Source organism: Dermacentor albipictus, chromosome 5, assembly GCF_038994185.2.
Source record: "Dermacentor albipictus isolate Rhodes 1998 colony chromosome 5, USDA_Dalb.pri_finalv2, whole genome shotgun sequence".
Lineage (NCBI taxonomy): Eukaryota > Metazoa > Arthropoda > Arachnida > Ixodida > Ixodidae > Dermacentor > Dermacentor albipictus.
The window spans coordinates 145,064,195-145,091,282 of NC_091825.1; the positions used below are offsets into that span (position 1 = coordinate 145,064,195).

At 45.4% G+C, this 27,088-nt stretch overlaps 1 protein-coding gene across 4 annotated transcripts; it reads right to left on the reverse strand.

The window, feature by feature from the left end:
• Positions 1 to 213: 213 nt before the first annotated feature.
• On the reverse strand, positions 214 to 25,737 carry LOC135906300 (RCC1-like G exchanging factor-like protein). 4 transcript variants are annotated; one of them, XM_065437630.2, is made up of 11 exons: positions 25,134 to 25,723; positions 24,095 to 24,227; positions 23,218 to 23,343; positions 21,801 to 21,919; positions 20,161 to 20,356; positions 18,929 to 18,999; positions 17,468 to 17,552; positions 13,979 to 14,152; positions 9,949 to 10,034; positions 1,752 to 1,845; positions 214 to 445 (listed from the first exon to the last, which is right to left on the reverse strand). In XM_065437630.2, exons 1-10 carry the CDS (start codon positions 25,449 to 25,451, stop codon positions 1,792 to 1,794), a joined length of 1,362 nt encoding a protein of 453 aa, XP_065293702.1. In that variant the 5' UTR covers positions 25,452 to 25,723; the 3' UTR covers positions 214 to 445; positions 1,752 to 1,791. The 4 variants fall into 4 exon arrangements, with proteins under 4 accessions (XP_065293702.1, XP_065293704.1, XP_065293700.1 ...); XM_065437632.2 differs by lacking the exon at positions 13,979 to 14,152 and having other exon boundaries at positions 25,134 to 25,737; XM_065437628.2 differs by lacking the exon at positions 1,752 to 1,845 and having other exon boundaries at positions 25,134 to 25,721.
• Positions 25,738 to 27,088: the final 1,351 nt, after the last annotated feature.

Consider the following 27,088-nt stretch of genomic DNA (forward strand, 5'->3'; position numbering starts at 1 on the left):
CCTCCACATTCGTAATGCACATCACATTCTTGGTGCTTGTAGAACTACTGTGTAACAAACTTTTAGTAGTTAATCCCAATCATTTCAATGTGGGTGTTCACACACACACAGGCTCTGGCACAATGCCCGAGTATCCTTTCAGACTCCTGGACCATTCAACCAAACTTTTAGTCTAACCGAAAGGTCGAAATCAATGATGCAGTACAGAGAATATCGCATACGTGACTACCAGCACAAATTTATTCTCGGAGTGCATCAAAATAAAAACAGGGCATCAGTGCACATTTCCATCAATCACACATGTCTGTGCTGCCTATCACTGATGTCAAATGACTATTTGACACATCTAGAAGCCACAATGCTCTTGTCAGCACAAGGATTGGCTCAGCACGACCGTATGGTCCACACCACAGCTGACCTTCAGAATATCTGCTGTGAGGCTAACCTGTGAAAGAAAAATACATGCTTTACTATGCAATCACCGAGACAAATTATTAGTGAAAAAAAAAAAGCAATTAGAGCAACCATTAACACACCTTATACTTCGAGTAAAGCAAAGTGCTTGCTAGAACTTTTGAATATTTATCAATTAATAACTATCCAATAAGCAATATAATATAGACAGTGTTTGATCCACAACAAACCTAACCTTAGCCTTTGGTTCCACAACCTGATGGTGTTAATGATCTCCAATATTTCTTGCAGGTCACTATGGGTAATAGCCAGTTATGGACTTCAGACTTTCGAACACGTTACAATATTGTTCTTGAACAAAAACGGAGAAATAGAAAAATTAACACAATTATTCCAGAGTAAAACATTGTACAAGAAAAGTTTCTGAACTACCTACTTATGCTATAATGTAACATTATCACTTATTTCATTCTTGTAGTGTTTACTGTGCTTATTCCGTGTTGAAATGTTACTGTTAAAAAAGAAGGAGAGGGGGGAGCACATCATTAGTTGGGAATAATTATGTGTCATACAAGATGATTAACATTGCATTTATGGCAACTTTGTAAAGCGTCTTCATTCCAACGTGCCAAATGCAGTGTTTGTTTCAAGGAGGGTGGGCCTCATCAGATAATAATGAGTTTTTAGCTGCCTACCCCCCCCCCTCCTCCCCCCAAAGTGGCAATGTATGTTGTGTGACGTATATACAGATGGAATTCAATAAACTCAACTCAATCACTTGTGTAAGGATTAACTCTTCCATTAATGCTACAAATGTGCCCATTTTCGGTGCCTTTATGCTTTCACATTTTATTTCAAGGCGTAGTAGCAACAACACATACTGCGATACAGAAAATTATAGCCTGATCCATAGGCGGAAAGCTTTCATTTTTCCAGGGCTTTCTCCAACTTTCATTTTTCCAAAAGCTGGGCCCAACCAGCTTCTGAACCCTCCCGCTACGCCCCCCCCCCCCCTATATATTTATATACAGGGTGTCCCAGGTAACTTGGACCAAGATTTTGAAAAAGACCTATGCATTCTTCAGAACAGAAACATGTGAATGTTGTTAGCGTTTATCTAAACTTACAACACCATTTTTTTGCTCATGTTTTTTTTTAGTAATTAGCCGAGCTAAATTAATGAACTATTTAAATATAGCTTGAAACATTCAGGCGTCAATAGGAAAGTCATGGAGCTTCACAAATATCATGTGACGGCGCGCTCTGTGCCGCGATTACAGTGCTCTCACGAGTGATTTTTAAAAACACTGCCAGCACCACACCTTCCTTTCACTTACGAGAAAGGGCTTCAACCTTTGCTCGGCTCTAACATTACCGTCAGCGGCTGGTGACGGTGCTCCAAAAAAGCGATTCGTCAGCAGCCAGTTGCACCTGTCACCGAAGAACGCGCCGCCATCAGCCGTTTATTCCGATATGACGAGAAAAGCAATTTTTTTTCCAGCATTCAAGTCGATGCAGAATAGAAAAAAATACACACAAAACATGCATCCTACATTTGGAACCTGTGCGTGAGAGAGCATCATTTGTCACAACGTCGCTTTTCTTCCAAGCTGTGCCAGCGGCTAGATGCATGTGAGCTCGACTGTCTATTACTGTCATGCCACGCAACCATTTCGAAGAATTTGTTTGCAGTGCCTAAAGCATGCCGTACTCAAGCGAGCTGAAGGCGAACATGGTCTTAGGCTTGGGAGCGGCACAGGGCGACAAGAGGAAAGCTGCCAAGGTAAACCGAAATTGGCAATGTGGGGGAAGACTTAGTGCGAACACAATTATGAGGAGTTACTTGATGCTGAAAGAAACAGGTAGCTTCAAGAAGACCCGGCACAGAAAGGGGACTGTTCTGTGCGCGTCGCGAATGCACGGCCAGACTTTTCTTTCAAGAGGGAAGCGGGCCTCCCTTACTTTTATGGCTTTCTCTTTCACTGGCCCCCCGCGGACTCCAAGCTGTGCGCGAGAGAAAGGACCCCGCTCCCTCCGTTCGGTTCCTGAAAGAAACCCAGTGACGACGCTTCGGGGTGTCGGCTGTTGTTTCCCGTGCCTGGGGGCGGCGACGGGGATGGAAACCACAGTTGGAAAAGCGCGGGACGGGCAGACTCGCCCCACCAGCCCTAGAGACCGGACCACTTTTTTACGGGGCTAAAACTGAACGTTTTGTGTATTTTTAACTTGCTTTTTTGACCTTCTCAGTGTAATTAAAGTTTGTTTTAAATGTTCAACTGCGTTCGACCCGTTATCTAGCTGGACAGCGGACGCTTTGATCCCGTCAAGTGCGATCCGCGAGGCCAGCATAGTAAAAAAGTGAAGTCGACTGCCATCGGCCGCCAACTCAACGTCAGCTGCAGTGGAATACGTCGCACGGCCAGACCTCCGGTTTGACCATGACATCCGCCTACTGCAAGGACACGGCATCGCCTACAAGTTGAGCAGCTGACGGCACACAGGGCAACGACAAGGTGGGCTCGTTTCAAATTTCATCACGCAGCTTAGCAGGCTTCACCACATACGTCCGCTTTGAGTGAGATACGTCGTGAAGCACGCACGCCAAAATGGATCAGGACAAGCTGACGCCTGAAACGTCTCAAATTATGACAGCAGAGCATGAAGCTTCCACGGCAAGTATTCGACCACAAAGAGCAACTACGTTTTCCATGAAAGCTAAAGAAACGTATGAAACGAGCCGCGAAGAGCACTGCCGTAGAATAGACGCTGCCTGGAAGAACGTGGAGACAGCTATTTTCAAAGTGTCATGTGCGAAAGAGGAAGACGTTAACAACGCCGCAACGCAGCTTCGCGCAAGCTATGAGCGCTACGAGCACGTCGCCGCCAGATACTCTACCTTCCTCGCCAAAACGAGCAGATCGGAAACCCAGCAAGAATTAGAACTCCAGAAAGCAATCGACGCAGATCGTTATGTGACTGTAAGCGACAAATTACGTGAGGCTACAGAACGAGAACGCGACCGCTTACAAGAGGTAACGTCGCAGCACTCTCTATCGGCCCACTCAAGCGTTTCTTCGATGTCACGACGATCGGGTTCGTCAACAATCAGCCTAGCCGCCGTACAAGCACGCGCACAAGCTGAAGCTGTCCGGGCCAGAGCAGAGTTTGGTCGCAGAGAGGCCGCGATGCGTATTGAGAAGGCAAGGATAGAGGCTGAATTGGATATTTTGCAGCATGAAAAAGAAGCGGCAGCTGCAAACGCACAGGCGAATGCGCTCGAGGCAGCCGTGGAGCAGGATGGCGGGGAGCGCATGCGCACGCTCCCTCCTGTGGACCGAACGCTGCAGACTAGGAGTTATATCGATGAGCAGCAAGCCCTACGCAACTCTGCGCTCGTGTTTACTGAGGAGGCCGTTACCAACTCAAGCGACGACGTAAACAATGCTCGCACGTCGCCGAGGGCCAACACAGCTGCGAATAATTCGATGTGTCTGCGAGCTGATGAACGTCCACCTGACTGCGATGCTGCCCCTAACAACCCAAGTTGTGAGCATGCTGGAGCTACGAGTCGTCCTATGAACTTACGAGTTGGTCCGCAGCCACTTGTCCACGCCCCGGCACACAACAGTTCAAGCTCAGAGCTAGCCGATGTCCTCAAATTCCTGTGCCGCAAGGACCTTGTTTCAAGCGGTCTTATCAAGTTTGATGATCGACCTGAGAACTTTCGCGCTTGGAAATCATCGTTCAAAGGTGTCGTCAGAGATCTAGGTCTTTCGGCCCAGGAAGAGCTGGACCTTCTCATCAAATGGCTCGGCCCTGAATCGTCAAATCAGGCTCGGAGGTTGAAATCGGTGCACGTGGATGACTTTTCAATGGGCTTGAACGTTGTGTGGAAACGGCTCGACGACGTCTTCGGGCGCCCTGAGGCAATTGAGGATGCACTACTGAAGCGGCTGGAAGACTTCCCGAAGATATCTTACCGGGAAAATACCAGACTCCAGGAACTTGGCGACCTCCTGCTAGAACTCGAGGCTGCGAAAACTGACCCGTATCTTGCCGGTCTTGGCTATTTGGATACCGCAAGAGGGGTCAACAAAATTGTCTCAATGTTGCCATCTGGACTTCAAGAAAATTGGATGTCGGCGGGGTCGAAATACAAGGAAGATCACGACACTGCATTTCCACCCTTTTCTTTCTTTAGCAAATTCGTTAGAGATCAGGCCAGCATGAGGAACGACCCGAGTTTCATCTTGCGTGCACAAAATGCGCCGTCTGAATTCAATCAGAGGAAGCAAGACAATGCTACCAAGACCACGCGGCAAAGATCGTCTGTGTCAGCGAGAAAAACAGAGGTGGATCCTGCTTCTGCCAAAATTAATCGAGATGCCACTGCTAACGAACAGCAACCGGAATCGAAGGACTTGAAAAGGTGGTGTCCATATCACAAGAAACCTCACCCTTTGGAAAGGTGTCGCGCCTTCCGTGAGAAAACCTTGGAAGAGCGGCAATCTTTCATAAAGAAGCAAGGGATCTGCCTACGATGCTGCTCATCCAAGAACCACATGCAGTGGCAATGTCAGGCAGTTGTGATATGCCTCATATGCGACAGCGCCGACCACGCCACAGCGCTTCACCCAGCACCGCCAACCTCGGAGCCGTCAAGGGCTAGTGGGTCTGATGACAGTACGACAGATGACTCAGAAAGAAGAGTCACATCTAGGCGTACCGAAGTGGCAAACGCTGGCAGCAGCACAAAGTCGTGTGCTAAAATCTGCCTCGTAGAGGTGACCCATGAGACTCAGCCTGAGAAAACAGTCAGAGCGTACGCGATTCTTGACGACCAGAGCAATCGCTTGTTGGTTAGGCCAGAACTCCTCAACGATTTCGGAGTGAAGGGGACGCCTACGCAATACACGCTCCGCACTTGCTCCGGCAGTACTGAAGTGGTTGGAAGAGTCGCTCATGGTTTTTTCGTGCAGAGCATGTCAGGCGAAGCCAAGTTTCCTCTTCCACCTCTCCTCGAGTGCAAGGCAATTCCAGAAAACAGAGAGGAAATTCCGACACCTGACGCTGCAAGGCACTACCCGCACTTGAAGTCAGTAGCAAATCACATTCCGCCTCTTGAGGAGGCTGGAATACTGCTCCTCCTTGGCCGGGACATCCTAAGAGCTCACAAGGTTCGTCAGACAATCAACGGACCCCACGACGCGCCGTATGCTCAGAAGCTCGACCTCGGATGGGTCATTGTCGGTGACGTTTGCGTTGGTCGAACGCGGAAAACGGGCAGCGTCAACGTGTTCAAGACCCATGTGCTGGACAGTGGGCGACCATCTCTTTTTGAGCCATGCCCAAGACATTTCTTTGTTAGGGAGGCGCCGATTCTCTACTCTGCGGATAAGGTCTCAAAAGATTTACGATTGGCAGCAACATTGGATGACAACCTGGCCCCGAATCTTTTCGAGACAACAGAACTTGACAACCAGCGTGCTCTCTCCATGGAAGACAAGACATTCCTCAAGATAATGAATAGTGAATTCACCCAAGACAAATTAAACAATTGGGTCGCCCCTCTCCCCTTTCGCACACCGAGATGTCGGCTTCCGAACAACAGAGAACAAGCTCTGTCTCGTCTGCTGTCGCTACGGCGTACCCTGCGAAAACATCCTGAAACACGGGAACGTTTCGAGAACTTCATGAACGAGCTCTTCATCAAGGGTCATGCAGAGGAAGCTCCACCACTTCACGTGGACGAAGAATGTTGGTATCTGCCCATATTCGGCGTTCACCACCCCCAGAAGCCTGATCAAATCCGAGTCGTATTTGACTCCAGCGCTCAGTATGAAGGGGTATCTCTGAACAACGTTCTCCTGACCGGCCCTGACCTGACGAATAACCTCGTGGGGATTTTGATACGCTTCCGGCAAGAACCAGTTGCGGTTACAGCGGATGTCCAGCAAATGTTCTACAGTTTCATGGTTCGCGAGGGCCATCAGAACTACCTGAGGTTCCTCTGGTTTAAGGGCAACGATATCTCCAGAGAAATCATAGAGTGCCGAATGAAGGTTCACGTTTTCGGCAACAGCCCATCGCCAGCTGTTTCAACGTATGGCCTTCGACGGACTGCCCAACAAGCTGCCCCACGATTTGGCGAAGATGCCAGGAAGTTCGTTGAAAGAGATTTCTACGTCGATGATGCACTTAAGTCTCTTCCGAGCGAAGAAGATGCCATTAGACTGCTGCAAAGAACACAGAAAATGCTTGCAACGGCTAACATAAGGCTGCACAAGATAGCTTCGAATAGGCAGAATGTGCTGAATGCATTTCCTCGAGAGGACCACGCCCAGGGACTGAAGAACCTCGACTTCGGCACAGACGCGTCGCTTACGCAGAGAAGTCTCGGTCTGCTGTGGGACATAGGCGACGACAGCTTCGTCTTCAGGGCTCCTCGTCAGGACAGGCCATATACGCGGCGAGGAGTGCTGTCGATCGTCAACAGCCTTTACGATCCACTAGGGTTTGTGGCTCCAATAACGGTTCAAGGCAAGTACCTTCTCCGTGACCTCGTGACGAAGGGTTATGACTGGGACACACCGCTTTCGGACGAGAAAAAGCAGAGATGGGACGAGTGGAAGAACTCTCTCCAGACACTACAGCACCTTCACGTGCGAAGAACGTATGCGCCAGTCTCGACGCTTGAAGCCGAAAGCAGGGACATTCATGTATTTTCAGACGCGTCCACAAGGGCCGTCGCAGCTGTGGCATACCTACGCGTGACTGACAAGCAAGGAAACAGACACGTCGGATTTGTGATGGGAAAGGCCAAGCTTGCTCCACAACCAGAACACACCATCCCAAGGCTTGAGTTGTGTGCAGCAGTGCTTGCTGTAGAGATGACCGATTCTATACTACGAGAATTGGACTTCCAGCCGAACTCGGTCACGTTCTACACGGATAGCAAAGTGGTCTTGGGTTACATATACAACGATACAAGAAGGTTCTACGTGTATGTGGCCAACAGGGTGCAGCGGATACGTAGCAGCACGCAACCTGAACAATGGAAATACGTTCACACAGACGAAAATCCAGCAGACCACGCCACTAGAGCGATTCCAGCAGCACAGCTTAAAAGCACGAACTGGTTGTCCGGACCTGATTTTCTCTCACGACGAGAAAAGGAAGCACGGTCGTCGAGCTTCATCCTCTTAAATCCTGATGAAGACAAAGAAATACGCCCTGAAGTCTGCACTCTGGCGACGGAGGTGAACAGACGACAGCGACTCGGAGCTGAACGCTTTCATAGACTCTCGAACTGGAAATCTCTCACTCGTGCTGTAGCAAGTCTGATCCAGGTTGCCCATCGCGCAAAGAACGCATCACAAGGAGAGGTAGCTCCCGTTGAGGCGCTCTCCAAAGCCAGGCTCGTCATCATTCGCGCAGTACAGCAGGACGCATTTTATGAAGAGATATGCTGTATCCAGAGAGGAGAGCAGGTTCACAAGACAAGCTCGCTTCGAAAGCTTGACCCATTCTTAGACGCCAACGGCTTGATCCGCGTCGGCGGCCGCTTGAACAGAAGCGACCTTCCAGACGATGAGAAACACCCTCTCTTATTGCCAGGTCGGCACCATGTGGCGACGCTTCTCGTGCGCCACCACCATGAATGCGTGCAACACCAGGGCCGACACTTCACAGAAGGAGCCGTACGAGCTGCTGGGTATTGGATCGTCGGAGGTAAAAGGTGCATCTCATCCGTGCTGCAAGCATGCATTTCATGCAAGAAGCTGCGAGGGCGCTTTCACGACCAGAAGATGGCTGACCTTCCGGCAGATCGAATCAGCACAGATCCTCCTTTCACGAATGTTGGAATCAATGTTTTCGGTCCCTGGATGATTGCCTCTCGCCGAACGAGAGGTGGTGTTGCAAACAGCAAGCGCTGGGCAGTCATGTTCACTTGCTTAAGCATTCGCGCAGTGCACATTGAGCTGATCGAATCAATGGATACGTCGAGTTTCATTAATGCCTTCCGAAGGTTCCTAGCAGTGCGAGGGCCCGTCAAGCTAATACGCTCTGACTGCGGGACCAATTTTATCGGAGCTTGCAGAGAACTTGGAATCAGCGCAGAGGGCATTCATCGCTCACAAATAGGCAAGTTCCTCAGCGGAAACGGCTGCAAATGGATATTCAATCCACCGCACGCGTCCCATATGGGCGGTGCGTGGGAGCGGATGATAGGAATTGCACGTCGCATTCTTGACTCAATGCTCATGCAGTCACGTCATCAACGACTCACGCATGACATTCTTGCAACCTTTTTGGCAGAAGTTGCGGCCATCATTAATGCTAGACCCATAACTCCTACTTCGTCTGACCCCGAAGACCCCACAATCCTAACTCCGGCGACACTCTTAACCCAAAAACACGGAAGCGCATCTGTAACAACTGGGCAGTTAGATACAAGCAACCTCTACAAACGGCATTGGCGTCTCGTGCAAAACCTGGCTGACGAGTTCTGGAAGCGCTGGCGCACAACGTATGTCACTACTTTGCAACAACGCCGAAAATGGCAAGCAGCAAAACCCGACCTCAAAGAAGGCGACGTCGTTCTACTCAGGGATAAAGAAGCAACCCGCAACGACTGGCCCGTCGGAGTGATTACACGAAGCCTGCCCAGCGCAGATGGAAGGGTGCGCAAGGTCGAGCTGAAAACAGCCAAAGACGGGGTTGTGAAAACATTCTTCCGGCCAACAACAGAAGTTGTGCGTTTGCTGTGACCGTGATATAGTGGTGGCGTCTTAACAACGGAAGACACCAGACGGGGAGTGTTCTGTGCGCGTCGCGAATGCACGGCCAGACTTTTCTTTCAAGAGGGAAGCGGGCCTCCCTTACTTTTATGGCTTTCTCTTTCACTGGCCCCCCGCGGACTCCAAGCTGTGCGCGAGAGAAAGGACCCCGCTCCCTCCGTTCGGTTCCTGAAAGAAACCCAGTGACGACGCTTCGGGGTGTCGGCTGTTGTTTCCCGTGCCTGGGGGCGGCGACGGGGATGGAAACCACAGTTGGAAAAGCGCGGGACGGGCAGACTCGCCCCACCAGCCCTAGAGACCGGACCACTTTTTTACGGGGCTAAAACTGAACGTTTTGTGTATTTTTAACTTGCTTTTTTGACCTTCTCAGTGTAATTAAAGTTTGTTTTAAATGTTCAACTGCGTTCGACCCGTTATCTAGCTGGACAGCGGACGCTTTGATCCCGTCAAGTGCGATCCGCGAGGCCAGCATAGGGACATTGTGATTATTCTGTGAACACTGGTTCAACAGTAAAGCGAAAGGTGACCACAATTTTTTTTTCTTTTAATACTGAAATTATAACAACTTAACAGGATCAGAACCAATAAGCACTTCACTCCCTGTTACAAGATGCTGATTCAGTGGTTATTGCAAAGAAAATGCAGCCATAGACACTACTGAAATTATTTGAGAAAAGGCACTGTGATTACTCCATTCTTTATCTTAATTAAATCACGGAGCTCAAGAACTTACCCTGAATGGAAAATGTTGATCTGATGAGTGGCCCAGGCCAAGGCAGCCATTTCTATTTTTTCCCCAGGTGTACAGCTCTCCTCTGTCTGTAAATATAGAATTAGTGTCACAACCCAACCCACTATCTCTCCCGGCAATGCTGAAATGAGTAGTGCCTCTGAAGCTGGATTTGAAAGGCAAGCCAACATAGAGAATTGAGGCTAAAAAATGGCTGTGGCTTAGGTAAGGTTAAGCCCAGGATGCGAAGCATACTAGCCTTTATTTTAGTTGTTGAACCACTGTTTAGCTTGGTGAACTGCTGTTGCTTGGCTATATTTGGTTCGGCTAGACGAAGAAACAACTCATGCATTACTGCTTCGCCTTCAAGAGTGGAACGCGACAGCATTCCCGTCGACCCGCCAAGGGGTGTAAGACAATGGGCTACAGGGCAGCGACTACGCACCCCGCATTGGACGCGGTGAGCGTCGAGCAAAGCAGCGTTCGGCGCGGCAACGAAATGTGCGCCTGAGCAAGAGACGCACGCCTTAGAAACAGCTCGTTTCTAAGGCAACACCGCATTCACTAGAGGCGCTTTTGTACCGCTTTGAAGCATCGTACTCGTGGCTCAGTGGTAGCGTCTCCGTCCCACACTCCGGAGACCCTGGTTCGATTCCCACCCAGCCCGTCTTGCAAGAGTTGAGCCAAAGCCACTTCTCCTCTGTCGTGACGTCACGGTGTCACGGTGTCACGTGGTTTCATGGCGACACCGCCGTGCCTGAGGAGCTGGGTTGAGCTCTCGTAATATGCTTCGCATAAAACTTATCATGCGGCAGCGTCATCACAGAAATGCACGATGAGCACGCTATTCCCTTGTTCCCATTTCTCTTACAAGCTGACAGTGCAGGCAAGCATCTCAGTGGTGGGTTAGCTATGTAAACATCACATCTAGCAACAAATGTGAAATAGGAGGCTACAACACAGCTTGTGTGGAAAAAAATTGAGGCAATGATAGAAACATTGAAAATGCAACTTCTCGCCCTTCCCTGCACAGTTATGTAACTAAGTCAAGCAAAAAGATGTACACACAGGTAAGTTGGAGGGCATTCGAAGCTGGTTTTTGGTAGCGCTACAACATGAAGACAAAGAAGCAGTCAATTGACTAGGCAAGCACTGTTATCGCAACTTAATTTTTTATATTAACCAAATCTTTATATGCAAAGGAATCCAGTAAAAGCATAATGGAGAGCTTTAGCTTGTGCATATTCAGATTGTCGTTTGTGGAATACTGGGTCACCAGAGAGGCGCACGGCAACAGCAATGCTGGCAGTGACATCTTGAGACGGAGAGTTTAACCAGAGAGCACACAGAGCTATATTATAACCCGCCGTGGTTGTTCAGTGGCTATGGTGTTAGGCTGCTGAGCACGAGGTCGCGGGATCGAATCCCGGCCACAGCGGCCGCATTTCGATGGGGGCGAAATGCGAAAACGCCTGTGTACTTAGATTTAGGTGCACGTTAAAGAACCCCAGGTGGACGAAATTTCTGGAGTCCCCCACAATGGCGTGCCTCATAATCAGAAAGTGGTTTTGGCACGTAAAACCCCATAATTAAGAGCTATATTATAATGCAGTAACTTACCACGGTCTGTGTAACTGCTGGTGTGAAGCTTCAGTAGCGACGAAATTATTAACAAGCCATCCTTTTATGATTTTCCTTTGATGAAAACACTGACATGATACAAAACTCTTTCTAACAAGTTGTAGTTGGACACAGTGCCCCAAAATGTCGTTACCAGCTTTGCTATTGCCATCCAAGGCTCTGGTAATCCATAAAAGGTAAAAAGCTTATGGACAAGCTAAAATTATCTAATGATGAAAACCAAGTGACAATGAAGGGAAGTGACAGAGGCCTTTCATGTTAAAGGGACACTAAAGAGAAGAATAATTCAGGTTTTATTAGTAAATTACCCATCTACAATACGAGTAATGCCACTCCTAGCATGACAGGAGGCTTGCCAAGTAAAAAAACAAAAACAAAAGATGATAAATAGATGGTGATGCTGTCTTGAAGTTACCATACCAGCTAGCTGTGGTATCAGAAATTTTAAAAGTGCCTGCTTGGGCCTAGCTAATTTTTTATGCGTTAGCATTAGTAGTATCAAAGCGGAACAGAGTGTATATGTGTGAAGTGTGGGGAGCTGGCCAGCTGGTAGAGGTAGAGAGGAGATGGGAGAGCTGGACGTGTGTCAACTGAGCTCCTGAACAACACTTTGGAATGTGGTAACACAGTCTAAATCATGGATCCGGGACTTCAAAGAGGTGCAACATAACGCCTAACAGATTTCTCTTGCATTGACCGCTAAATCACCATTGAAATTTTATCAGCAAGAACGGACCACATTGTATTCTATATGCCCTGAAGATTTAACTTGGCAAGTAGCAAGAACTTTTGCTGAGCCACAATGGCTGAGGTATGGAAAAATACTTCGAAATTCATGACGTCACAATGACACACCGGCCCTGGGGTCTAGGCACGAAATTCAAAAAAAGGAAACTTAATACAAATGTTACTTTTTTGGTACATGATCACATATCCATAATTTTCATTTGGTTTTGACAATTTATTTGTTGTTTCCAGTTTCCTTTGTACTTAAAGTGTTTGGTTATCAGTAAAAAATTCGGTTGTGGAAACAGCACATGCCCTATCAATTACCTACTTCAACGTCCTTGTGTTGTCACGCTTCGAAAAACCAGCTATGAGCTAATCAAGTATTCAAAAGAAAAAGAAATCGTTGCAGAAACAATCTCACGATGACTGTCCATGGTAATTTTTCTGTCTTTCTTTAATTTATTTACCCCAAGGGCCTAGAATCGGGCTTTACATAGGGGGGGATAACAACAACAAGAAACTTCAATGGGGGGTTATAAGCATGAAGATCAATAGTTCAGCATTGGCTTAATAAAGAAACACGTGTTGCCACTGTTGAAACGAATTATGTATGAGGCCTGTACTGCAGCGAGACTCCTCTTTCGTGCGTCCCTAAGAACACTTGGCGTCATGTAGAGGAACCGTTGCGAAGCCTGCGCGTGGCCTCTGAAATCACCACCAGTGCATGCAAACACTTAGAAACGTGCCGTGCGGCAACCGGGCTCCTCTCTTGCGCTTCTTTTTGTACCTGCTGCGCCATCTACCGGCACTGCCGAGAACTCCACACGTGGCCTCTGAGACGGGAAGCGTCGTGCGCTGGTATCTCACAAACGCTGAGAATTGTTACCTTGCTTGCCACACACTCAGTGGCACACACTCAGCGACTCAAGTTGGTGTGAAGTTAATCGAATAGCAGCACACGTACCCAGCGCACTCATTGCACAGCTCGCTAAAGCATCGGTGCAAAAGGCGCTCATTGAAAAGTGGCACCTACCCAGTGCATTTGTGCCTGCTAAAGCATTGAGTTGTTGTCCTGGAGGAACCCCTGTGATGTGGACTCAATACCGTTCAGCATTGGATAAATTTAAAGGATCCCTTTCGTCATTGTAGAGAGACACATTCCCAGTGGCATACACGTAGTTACCCAAGTTGGCAGCAAAGAGGTTCATTGAAGACTAGCACAGACCGAGTGGAACAAAGCCAGTGCTCTAAGTCGACATCAAAGAGTTTCTTCGAACAGCGGTATCTACCCAGTCCTGCATCTACAGTGACCCATGTCTCTGTGAAAGAGGTTCGTTGAAGAATGGCACGTACGTACACATTACCAGACATTCAGTGATCCAAGTTGGTACGATGGTTGTTTTCGGACCCTATTCTCTCAGCACAGCAGCCCAATGCACTACCGATTCTAACCACCTAGTGACCTTGGTAGGCAGAAAAAATGGTTAGATAGAAACATAGATACAAACACAGCCCCTGGAAAGTGCATGAAGTACCCAATGAATGCTAGCGCATTAATAAACTGGTATGTAAGCAGAAATCCTGTAGCAGACACTATGTCACCAGGGTCATTGCATTTCCGAATCAACAATACCAAAAAACAAAAAGCCACGTGACGACTCACTGTTCAAGGCTGCAAAATGGTTCAGACCACAGAACAGGTCGACAACATGGGTGTCAGGGGTAAACTGATTTGCTCCAAACAGTGGCCTTGGTAGCAGAGTCGGAATGGCCTTGAAAGACACTTCGGGCCCCAGACCAAGGAGGCCATATCCCCACACATAGACATCACCACCCTCTGCAAGACAAGCAGTTATCAGTACTTTCTAACACTAAACCCAGTGCTCTTGCAAGACTGCTGAACATTTTTAAGATCAGCTGTGGCAGAGAGCGCAGTTCTAGTACTTGAGCTGGATTACTCGAAGAGGCAGACATTACTTGGACAAGAAATTAAAATGCAGCATCGGCTAATTAACAGGATTTATCTAAAGTCTCCAACTGACTGCTTTACAGCACACACCGCACGCTACGAATTGTAGCCGGCGAGACCACAAGGCGTGTCCACTTGGAACAAATTTTGAGGATGACACCAGTTTCAAAATATGCAGCATCAAATTTGTGGTTGAAATGCACTGTTGTCCCACTTACATTTTTATTTTTACGAAACGGCATTTTATGCACTGAAGCACAAAAATAACTGGAACACCAATATATTTTGTTGAATACTTTGGGAATGAATATTCTCAAAGTTGGTGTACTCAAATTCGTTTTAAGTGGATACACGTTGTGAACCCACCGGTTACAATTTGTAAACTGCAATATGTTCCACAAAGTAATCAGCTAAAAGCTCAATTAGTAAAATTCTGTTAATTAGTTACTACATTAATCTTTATTTCTGAATTAACAACAGAGGAGGATGAGAAAAAACTGTAAGATGGCTTGAAATGCCTTCAACCCCTTAGCTTGATTATGCATTTCAATTTCTTGCACAAGTGATGTCTGCCTCTTTAAAAGTAATCCAGCTCAAGGACTACACTTAAAAAAAAAAAAAGAAGATAAAATAAAGCAGAAGTCTTTGCAAATACACCCAGTATAACTGTCACATCTTCAGTGTGTGTGTAACCATGAAAACATACACAGAGGATGAGAAAGAAACAGTACACATAATCAGCTGTTACTTTTACTGTGTTTATATTTGCTTGAGTTTGTTCACTAGACAGCACAATTGATTAAGCCTGCCTTTCTGCCCTGCCATAAACATCCACCAAAAAGAAATTGTGTTTCTAAGCTGAAGCCTCTCCAACAACATTATGAGTTGTGCTCATCACTTTGTAAGAACGATAGCAAAAAACACAGCGATAATGACAATGTTGTAAGAGGTCAACAGCAGATAATGGCACACATTATCAAATTGTTATGTCTCTACAGCCGTAGTTGGTTGCCGACGATTCTACTGACTCAAGGAAACAGGTACATGGTAGTTCACACGTAGGAGCCAGCAGCCCTGCATCACGAGGCGTTTGTTCTATGAGGCGTGTCGTGCCAAAAGTGCCAGTGCCTTTGCACGCGCACTTTATCGTTGTCGTCTTCTGGCGACACAACAAATTACGCACACACACAATATTAAAGCTATGTTTAACTAGGCCTTGTCTATATATAAAGTCATTGATTAGCAGCTCTTTAGTGTGCTTTCAATTAATTATGGCTTCTTCTCTAACACCATCATATTATGTTTAGACAAAGGGATTCAATGTTTAGAGAAAATTCAAGCAACTCTTCAAAAGTGTGGTATCATAAAAGCATTGCATCAGTTATATTTTTCTCTTGGTACATCTGCTCAAACTAATGTATTTACTCACATATTGTAGCACTTTTTCCGCAGTAAATTAGTTTGAAGTTGGGGGCTACAATAATCATGAGGGGAAAGTTTTGTGAGGGAAGGGTTTGGGTGCTAAAGAGAAAAATCGAAAGTGAACTGGCTGTAAAGTGCTGTTCTTGCTCCAGCCACTGTAAGCTCAAACAAAATATTACTATCCAGCAAAATTTACCTTTGTATAAAGAGCAGAGGGTCGACAGTAGAAGTAATTACAAAGGCTGTCTATTTGGAGACAGTAGCTGAACCTGGAATTACTAAATGAATAAGTAACATGATTCTAGGCCGACCTATTCAGAGTCAGCGTCAGTACTGACGTCACTTATAGCTTCCGCATCGCCAGCCGCATCACCATTGTCGATACTGATGCAGGCGTTCAACTTGAAACAAGCCATTTAGCTTCCATATCGCCCTACGAAGTCAAGCGATGTTTGCATTAGCTGTCCACGTGCAACTCAAAAACTTCACGAAATCACAAAACCACGCCACTTTCGGTTTCGATTGGATTTGATTGCACTCTGATTGGCACACCGACAGTGTGCTCAGCTGCCATGTGCTATCATTATCACTGGCAGGAACAAGCCGATGACAGTCGCTGCAGCAATTTTCGACGGTGTGATGATTACTCAAGGAAAGAAAGAAGCCTAATTTTTGATGGCCAATGTGGCGGGGGGGTGCAAGCATTATGCAAGTGCAAGAATTCTGCAAGGAAATATGATAATTGAGACAGCTAAAAAGAAATGTGGCTGCAATATTGTCCTATTATGGTTTCTCAGTACATTGTTGGCCTTGTGTTAATATAACTACTCTAATATGACGACAACAATTTAAGTTAAACGACAGAAAGAAGAGAAGATTAAGAACTGACATTTGAAAATATCACAAGATCTGCCCACACAAACAAGGCAAGAAAGAAGGAAACAAGGTACTGCAACATGCCAACAAGAAATAGATGAAACCTACATTTAGTTGCAGAATTCTCAAGAGTGGTCCAAGGACATTTGACTACTTTCCGTATGACGCTTGAACAGCAGAAGGCCATATGAAAAGTGGTTTCAAGGCCATTGTTAAGTGATTTTGTTAAATGTTGCATCTTGTCATGAAATGGGTTGGTAATGATTTTAGTGTGAGTACTATTAAGGCTGGCAGCAATTATCCGAACATGTGGTGAAGGAACTTTGCACACACTAGATTCACCTTGCATTCTGCAGGGTGCGCATTTCCGAGTGACTCAGTTACAACACACTTTTGTGGGCATACAACTAATTACAGTACAACCTCACTGATGCATTCATGGCTTGATTGATCTGCCAAACTACGCATTCATAGCAGATAACAATGAAAATATCTCATTAGGATTTTCCAAGTGATACAGCTCTCCTCACATCCGGTGTTGATGTGCTTGCCTGTGGTCTACTGTTCTATGGCATTCTTTGCTTGGCACACACACAGAAACACTGTGAGGACACAGGCAAGCGGAAAGGATTAATATTTACTGAAACAAATGCCGTTAATTGGCACACACAACCAAGATCTAGATACATTCTCAAATTGATGCCTACATGATTACCTGTCAGCACACATAAGTGACACATTTGATAAACCTTTCAAACATCTACCAGTCACATAGAAGGCTTGGCAGTATTGAACAACAATGTAATATAAATCGATGTGCATAAACATTGTATGGATGTGCCTACTGGTCACTGACATTATGAAATAACAAACACAACAACCTACCTGTGACTACTCCACACATTGTTCCCCCACTGGCAACAGCCTTCACTTTTCCGAAGGGGAAGTTTAGGTTCCTTGCAAAGCACATCTGGGAAAACACATTTCACAGCTTTACTTGCAGCAGCAACATAGACATCAGCACTACCACACTCTCCGTGCCATCTGGATGCTTTCTGTACCAGACGGGTTAACCACTGTACTCGCCAACATGCCTTCACTCAAAGTCCCTGCTCGACTCTGATGATGATCATTAATGACATTTCCTCTGAACAGGTGTGGCGAAAAATAAGTGCCTAGCTTGTGTGAGCTGCTAATGTCACCATATTGTAATCTAGCATTCTATTATCCCTGCTCTATCATGTAAAAATTAGCTATGCCTGTTGTGATTTCGTTATCTCTTTGCAGATTTTTCCACCAACACTCTAAATATCTCTTGCATACCTCGGACACTGACCAGTTAACACTCCCATTGGCTTTGAACCTCAGCACTTCTGGAAAGTGGTTGTTTCCTATGGTTCTGGCTGGATTAATCTCATAGAATTCCATTACAAAGTGGCGAGTCATCTATGAATTTTTCTTTCCTGCAGCAAATGCATGTCTCATCTGTTGCAAATATTTGCTCCTGTATGATCTTGTCCTGATCTTGTCCTGATCTTGGCCAGCACGGGCCTCAAGAAGCAAGGCCCTTTATGTTATCATACAAATTTTCTTTCCATGTTTCTTGTTTGCCACCTTTGTAAAAATATATGATCTCTTTTGGCAAGAGGAGTGCAGCGTCACCTTTTGATTGAAGTGCTCAGTATCCTTCAGTAATGCTTATCGATAATTCATGCAATGAGGAGTTGCTTGAGGAACACATGTGGACCAGTGCATTCAAGTAGACGCGAAAACGCGCGACTACAAAACTAAATCTCGGGGATTGCTGAGATGCTTGACTAAAGGGCAGTTCTAGTTTCTGAGAGTGGTGCTGTCCGCCACTTCATGGAATTCAGAAGAAGCTTCGAATTGAGGCATGCTGGTGAGTGTTAAGTTGCATGACGGTCCAAGTAACAAATTTTTGTATATTTACTCTAAACATGTTGAGAGCTTTCTTATGAAGGTACCAAGCGAACGATGTCTGCCACAAAGCCATATTGTGTTCCAGAAGTAAGAGAAAGAACTTCCACTAAGAGTGGACCCAGACAGTTGTTACTTATGGTTCTTACGGGATGGCAATAAAAACCAACACAGTCTTGATTAGTGAAAGAATTCCGCAAATATGTCTGATAAATCACGTGGACTTCAAACCCATACTATGGCATGATATACGATGTTGTGCAGCATGCACAGCCACTGTGTTATCAAGTATCTGTTTTAATTCTTTGTGATTAGTCTGAAACTTGCTCTGATGAAATGAGGCCATGAACATGACTTTAACAACACCATAAAAGGCACTGTGATCACAAAATCAATGCTGTAACACACCTGCTTGTCGTCTGTCTGCCGTCCAAACTGACCGTACTCAGAATTACCCCAGCCAAATAGGTCACCAGAGTCTGCAAGACAATCATATGTATAAGCTTTACAGTACCTTCATTAGTGATATTAAAGTACTAGAAGACAAGGCTAACGCTGTAACTAGCAGTCAACCAAAAACTTAGGTGAAGGTGCCTGGACCATAGGGCTAGCAGAGTTACCCTCACTTTACAAGAACACCAGGTTACACTTAGTAGCAATAGTGAAAAAAGCAACAATGCAGGCCCTCAACAAAAATTTGAAGGCCAGTATGTACTCCCTTGAGCAGTATGAGAGGGAACACACAAATTGCTTTCAAGAAGCCATAGAGGCTGATTGTAAATGCTTCTCATGAAAGTGATTAATGGGACTAAATGTTCAAGAAATCTGCTTGTCACAGATTGACATGCCAGTTTTCAGTCCACACAAAATGAGTAATCATTGCTTAATGATGCATTTAGTGTCCTCTCTCATATTACATGCCCCTGTACAACCAGAACTGGCTTGAAGCTGAGTACTGTGGCTCTCATTGTAGCACTCTAAAGCTCTGAAGGAAAAAAAGAACAGAAAGAAACCCCACCCCTTGCCACTTCATAGCTCCGGAGCACTAGGAATGCACAGGGATCTCATCACCTTGATAAGATGATGCAGCATCAACTGCAGTCATGCATGCAATGGCCCAGGAACTCTCATGGCTATGCATCAAATTTGTGGAAAATGGCACTTTATCTGTTCACTGGGCAAACATTTATTCTAGTTGTGCGTTATGCTTATTATGCACTTATGCTCAGGAGTGGAGGGCTTCTGCAGGAACCTCACTGCAAATCAGCTTGTGCCAATTTGTGCATCTGACTTTCTGATACTGGATATGATCGGAACATTTTGGCTTCATACACTACTTTGCTATGATAAAGTTTGATTGTAGGATAAAAAAGTCATTTGACGGCATCATGTTAATGTACAGCATGGCCCACTGTTAAAGAGAACGCCTTAAAGAAATGCCGGCACTAACTATTGCTCATATTAGACAAGAAGGTGTCTGCAATCATGTTTTATCAATCAACATTTATCTAATGGATATTATGAGCCACCAATCTTCTTAAAAATGAGAAGACTCCTCAGAGTTATGTGAAAGCAAATACTAAATTGGTGATCCCATTAATAGCAAACTGTGCTGTACATCTCCCACAGGTGCAACTCACCAGACACGGCTAGGATGCAGTCTACAGTGCCAGCTATCCGGACAATACGAACTCCACTGAGGTCCCCGTTGACACGCTGCGGCGTGCCTTGGCTGCCCTGAATGCCCAGCCCAGTCTGCCCGTCAGCGCTCCATCCACAGCTGTACACTGCGCCTTCAGCCGTGAGGAAGAGAGTGTGGTCCTGCCCACAAACCACCTTCATGGAAGAGGAGAATGCATTGCAATTGAGCTGTAGTTTGGTCTGCCTTATCTGCAACCTAAGGTTCGTCTGTGAATGCATGTGTGTGCAAATGTAGAGGTTGTGTTGTGGCAAGGCAACAAATATGGCTAGTTGGTTGGAACTCATCTTAAAGGGTCCCTAAACCATTCGAACTCAACATCTTTTTACACATGATGGCAAGAACTTTTTTAATGTGATGTTGTGACAAAAGAATTGCAGGCATTTGATGAATGATTACGAAGCCACTGCGGTTTCTCATTTGCCCTTACTGCCCTCCCTGACCGGTGCACTCTCCTCCTTGGTATGTGCTTCTCTTTATTCCGTCTCGCCAATTATGTGCCGTACAGCAAAAGCAACGAGTCAAGTTACCCAACTAGAATAGAGAACCAGAAGGACTTAATTATCTACCTCTGATCACTTCCTGCGCAATGCCGACTAGTGGGGCATTCACAAATACATCAAAGGCACACAAAGGGCAAGCCCTCACCCCTACTCAGAACACACAGATGGCTCCTGTCAAGTTTGTGCTTTTGTCCCTTGTTGATCAACCGTTCGACAACTTTTACCCTGAGGATGTTAAATGTGTGACCCTGCTGGCATCACAACATGTGAGAAAGGGACTGGAAAAGCCCAGAGAGAAGCATGGGATTTTTTTTTTTAATTTGTGGTTTCCCTGCAGTGCATAGTGTTGTCATGTTTGCCAAACATGATTGTCATAGTATTCTGTACATGATGTAGGTGCTCAGTTAAAATGAGTTCAAAATGTCAGAGGTTGTTTAAGAGCCCTTTTTGAGCACTAACAAGAAAAAAGAAAGAAAGAAGTGCTGTGTCTGCCTGCTTTCTTAACTGTTGATTGCTGTTAGTACTATTGCTGGTCCTTAGGAATGCACAAATTGTGTGTTTGAAAATGCTGTCATTGATCCATTTATTGAAAGTACCCCTGTTAACTCTAATCTTCAGCTTCCATATCAGTTGTAAGGCAACTATCCTGCACCCTGAGGTAAACACTACTGTAACGTCCATTGTTGCTATGCAGGAGTTTGGCGGGCAGGCTATCGTGGAAGTGACACATGTCAAATTGCAACTTCAGAGTTTTCAGAATGATAGAACATATTCGTGATTCCCCTATAGACTTAAGTGCTTATCCCAGCACTTTGCAGGGCTTCAGACTCCAGATCATAGAGATTCTACCTGCATAAAATAATTGATTCGGTGTTTTGCTTTAATGTCCCATTTAAGAACAATATTCAAGTTTCTCAAATGTCTAAGCATCTTTCATTCTTTTTAAACAGCTTTTGCTTGCACCATGTTTGTTGTATTAAGCTTTTTTACAGAACAGGAAATGAAAAAGAAATGCCTCTCGAGCCAGTGCAGAAAATTGTACATGAAAAAATGAGATACGCAAGATTAAAGAACATACATCAATAATTTTCCCAGGAATGCCTTGAACCTGGCGAGGGGTGGCATAGCTTTCAGGGCTCTCGTCTGGCACAACTGGTCGACCACACTGTCCGAATGAGTTGTTCCCAAATGAAAATGCTGTCAAAGCAGATGTGATAATTGATAAATTGTGATGAAGGTCACATCAGTGCACTGTGGCCAAAATACAATGGAAAATTTCTTCTAAGTTTCTTCATGATAGTTTAGACTAACACATAAACAGGCTATATTTCACCAGAACTAAATGTGCACAGGCAGAACGAAATGCAAGCACCCTTTACATGCCATTACTTGAGACATCAATGTGCAGACAGTTGTTGAATGCATGTTACACATGGCCTTAAATGATAAAGCATGAATCGTGCCACTCATCACACAATACAATGCAGAAATACACAAGCAGTGCATACAGTACTACATTTTTTTGTTCACATACACAGTACACTTTCATTTCTGGCCTAGCCACAGTGCGTCTTCAACTTAAACTGTTCAAAGCAGCTCAAGTGGGTGTGTACCATCTTTTTCTCATGCACGAAGCATGTGTTAAAGTATGTAAACCATGTAACAGAAGACAGCTAACCATGTTAGTCACAGAGGTGCACAGTCACAATAGAAAAAGCATTAGCTCTTCTTTAGACAGCCAGATGACATAACATGACAATAATTACAGTCCCCTTGTTAACGTGTTCAAATTATTATTATTATTATTTGTTTTGAACACATATACACAGTTAACAGGAAAAGGAAAGCGAGGAGCAGGCTGGCAACTGCCACCGGAAGGGGCACAACGCCTGCCTACTCTTCTGAAGGGAGGTGACAGCAACACAAAAATGGAAGATAGGAAGGAGGGGAGGAAAAAGGAAAGAGGAAAGGAAGAGCAACAGGACAAATCTAAAGACTAAAGTAGAACTCTGCAGCCGGAATTAAAGTGACGCCGCGTCTAACAGCCTCCACAATTATCAACCACATCCATGGCTAGTTCGCTATGCAGGTAATTGTGTTCTCCACGATGAGACGCCAAGTAGAGCTGCACGTAATCACCGTTTCACCGGTAGTCGGTTCACAATATACACTACAAGGTGTTTGAACCGGCCACCTCCCATCTTTGAAGGAAGAAGCGTTAGGGCACAGTACTGATCACACACAGTAAATAGGCCATAATTCACACCCAGCAGACTGTATTATCGAACTTACCCTGTATGAAGTGGAAAAATATGCATAAATAATCAAATGATCTCACATGATGTCTGTGAGGATCAGAAAGCAGAGTCACACACTTTGATGCATTTAGAGTGAAATACCGAAGCAATGATGCATTGTAAAGGGCAAAATTTCTTGATAGCGTTCTTAAAGATTGCACAGAAAAATCTACAGTATCATTTTATCAACAAACTTACCACCTTCCTTGTCAGTAAGCACTATGCTGTGTGAACGGCCACAAGCAACACGCAAGACGCGTGTTGACTCGCTTCTTAACGGAAGTGGAATGCCCACTGGCTCAGTCAACACCTTCAGGGGGTGCCCTAAGGAAAATGAGCAGCAGAAGAGCGGGTAAGCACAACCCGCTCAGCAGCAGAGAGTGAAAAACAGCAAACTACAGAGGTGCTACATATGACTGAAGCTATGTAAAGACTGACTTATCAGACTGCAGCTGTGCTATATTTGGCACTACGAGTTTCTGCTGAAAACTTGACTTATCACTTCTTGTTTCAAAAACACTGTAAGGTCTGCTGGGCAAGCCATGTCTGTCAGTGTTGCCTAATTAGATTAAATTCTGGGGTTTTACGTGCCAAAACCGTGATAGGATTATAAGGCACGCTGTAGTGGAGCACTCCAGATTATTTTTGACCACCTGGAGTCCTTTAATGTGCACCTAAATCTAGGTACATGAGCGTTTTGGTACTCTACCCCCGTCAAAATGTGGTTGCGACAGCTGAAATTAAACCCACGACCTTGAGCTCAGCAGCGCACAGCACCATGGCCACTGAACTACCACGGGAGGTTGTTAGCAAGCCTACATTTGATGTCAAAAATGTCAGATGGTCAAATTTATTTCAGAGCCCCCTACGTAGCCCGAATCTCTTGGGCTTTAAACCACATCAATTATTTCATGAAGTCAAATTCTTGGCCCATTCGAGGTGGTGGCAATAGTTAGCACACACCACATAATACCCAAGAAGCATACTCTAGTAGTCCCAAGCAGCAGAAATGCACATTAATAGGCGGCAAAAAGAAACTACTATCACTATAAGGCTGCTTAAAACAAATCCTTGCCTCTGCGAACACACTGATAGCCCAGCTGGAAGTCAGTGTTGATGCCAGTGCCAAAAACTTTGCTCGGGCTCTTAAGTTTGTCTTCTTGCGCCGAGAGCAAAGTGAATCCGTAGCCACAGGCCACATCGTCAACCTACAAACAATAAATGTGAGATTAACACAGTATATGGAACACAGTGGCTGGGGAAACATGTTCACAAAGCGGGAGCTGTGAATTCACTCGGAATGTGGTATCCAGTTTGACCGTGCCGTGAACCTGGCTTTGTCCTCTTTCATAAGGAATGCAATATAAATTGATTAAGGTAAGCTAATAGAGAAACGAGAGCTCATGCTTTCAGCCTATTTTCTAGACTTGTCAGATACTAAACGTGCCAAGAGAGTAAGCTGGCAACATACGTTAGTACCGATTGCATAAACTCCTTATAAGTCATAGTACGTTGATAATGTGCATAGTTTAGCACAGCACTGTGTAACTTTTATGCAGACCATCGAACTGTGCAACTCTTACGCTGGTCAGTAAATCTCGGATGAACTTTTCATTCTTAAACTAATTTGCTTCACTCGAAACAACACCCTCTTTAACGTCTCTGGCCTTGAGAGTAAGCAATTAAACACATATAAGGGCACTGACAGTACCTGAGAGCATTAAGTAAACGCAGATCACACCCGATTAAACGATCGAATGATGAGTTGGTTTGATCGGATTAGCCCATTTCCAACTGGTAGCAGCCGGTTGCTGCAAATATCTAGAGGTTGTAACTGGTTAAAAGTGAGGCTGGGGCGCTATCTGCGTGGAGTCCATAGTGACACGTGTTTAGTTTTGTCGTTCACAGTGTTGCTACTGGTTCCTTCAGCGTCACCACCACGTGACAATAGGTTCCAGGTGAACATTCCAAGTACAGGTCGCAGCTAGAAAATCAAACAGACACCGACGCGAACGCCGGTGTATCTGTAACATGCAATCTAACGATGTCACATTTTAGTAAGTGTGCGGCATGCTTATGAACGTACGAGCATGATAATTGAAAGGGCAGACTACCGTGTAGAACTCGGAGAAAGGCAGCTTGTACGGCTTGTTATGGCTGGACCTGGGCGCATGTCCCAGCTTGGGTCGCACAAGCTTGTCATGACCCAGAGCGCCTGTCAGACAGCTGCCCCAGGCGTACACCCGTTTCCGACGCTTGGTTTTTTCGCCCGTGTACTGAAACACCGGCATCTGATCATCAGAGGTCGGTGCATCGCGAGCTTTCGTGCGGTTCCCACGATGAGTGTCCATCACCCCTGTGCCGCATGGACACAATAGCGACCGCAGCTGCCTGATCGCCGTGGATCGCGTCAAAACAGACGTGCCGTTCATGATTGCGCAAAGTTCGAGGCGCGAGCAAGCGATACACTTTTAACTATTGTCACAGCACTGAAGACTGCCAATTACAAGGACTAGAGCGGCGGTAACGCTAAAACGCCGACAGCCATGCTACAGCAGACAGCATGAGGACAGCGCCAAATAACAGACAAAATAGTGACACAACTATTTCGACGGGTAGTAATTATTTTAAGTTCCTTTTTAGAAATTTATTACCATTATAACCTACTTTCCCTATGAGTGCTAACTTAATTTAGGGCAGTGCCTCCTCTATCTTTTTGTGCCTGGTAAAAGGAGAGAACAAAGGGAACCGGCCGTCAGCCCTGGTAAAACTTCGTCACTCCTCTTCGTTTATCATCTCTTTCACTCTTCCTTCTCGACCGTGACGCCGCCTACACCGCTCGAGCGTAGCAGACGACCTTTCACAGAGTGAATGCACGCATAGCAAGGCGCGGTTGGCTTTCTAGTTCCGAGTAACTTCGTGTACAGCATATAATCTCTATACGGACGGTTATACAATTTCAGTGACGGCAGCTTCTGTTTTTTCCTGTATTAAGAGGAAACTTTAGCTCGGGTGCTCCTATCTAAATACAAGTAAAAGGAGAATTCGTTTTTCTCGGCAACCACTGCGCCAAATTTTACGAGGTTTGTTGCATTTAAAAGAAAAACTTAAAATCTAGTGACTGTTAGTTTCGGTTTTTTGAGTTAGGTCATAAATTTTTGATTCAAAATTGCCAAAAATCGAAAATTCACAGAAAACGATACTATCAAGTTTACAACCCTGTAACTAAGCAACGGAAACTGAAAATACAATTGCGTGAATTGCATCTAATAGTACATCTAAAGCGGACAAAATTTATGTTACACATAAATCCCCAAAAATTAATAATATGGAAATACAGCTTTTGCAAAACCCTTGTAAACAACGTAACAAATACACGTAAGATATAAAATGACGTATCGAATTTGTACGCTTACAATGATCTAATGAAATCCGTTTACAGAATCGCGATATCTGTTTTTTATGCCAAGCTATGAATCTGTAAACTTCGTGCTTTTATTTTTTTCAAACTTTCAAATTTTTGAAGATCGCTTTAACAAAATTCAGGACTTAAATCGACATTCCGCTACCAACAGTCACTATAATTTAACTTTCTCTCTCGAATGCAACAAATTTCATTAAAATCGGTCCAAGGGTTATCTCAGAAAAATGTTTTTGCGTTTTACATGTATTTGAATAGGCCACGTCGGAGTTGGGCCCGAGCGAAAGCTTCCTCTCTTTTTTCTTTTTTTTTCTTTTTTAAGTATCAGAACGAGCGCTAACGCTATGGCATGACGACTCCGAATGTATCGCGCGCGCTACGATTAGGTGCGCAACATTTGTCGAGCGCGTGTTGCAAGATCATGTTGCGAATGGTTGTAAATAACACATGTACAGTATATAAAAAAAAAAATGCAGAAAGCGAGTGGGTGGAGCCCCTAGTCCAGGGCCCCACTGGCTTGAGCGGTCCGCCGTGCTTGGTCGAGAAGCGCTAGTTGCATCTCCCGATCCTCGCTGGCTAGCCAAGTCTCCCACTGCTCCCTTCCGGAAAGTTTGCCGGCTATTTTTGGTGTATTAATTTTGGGTGGCC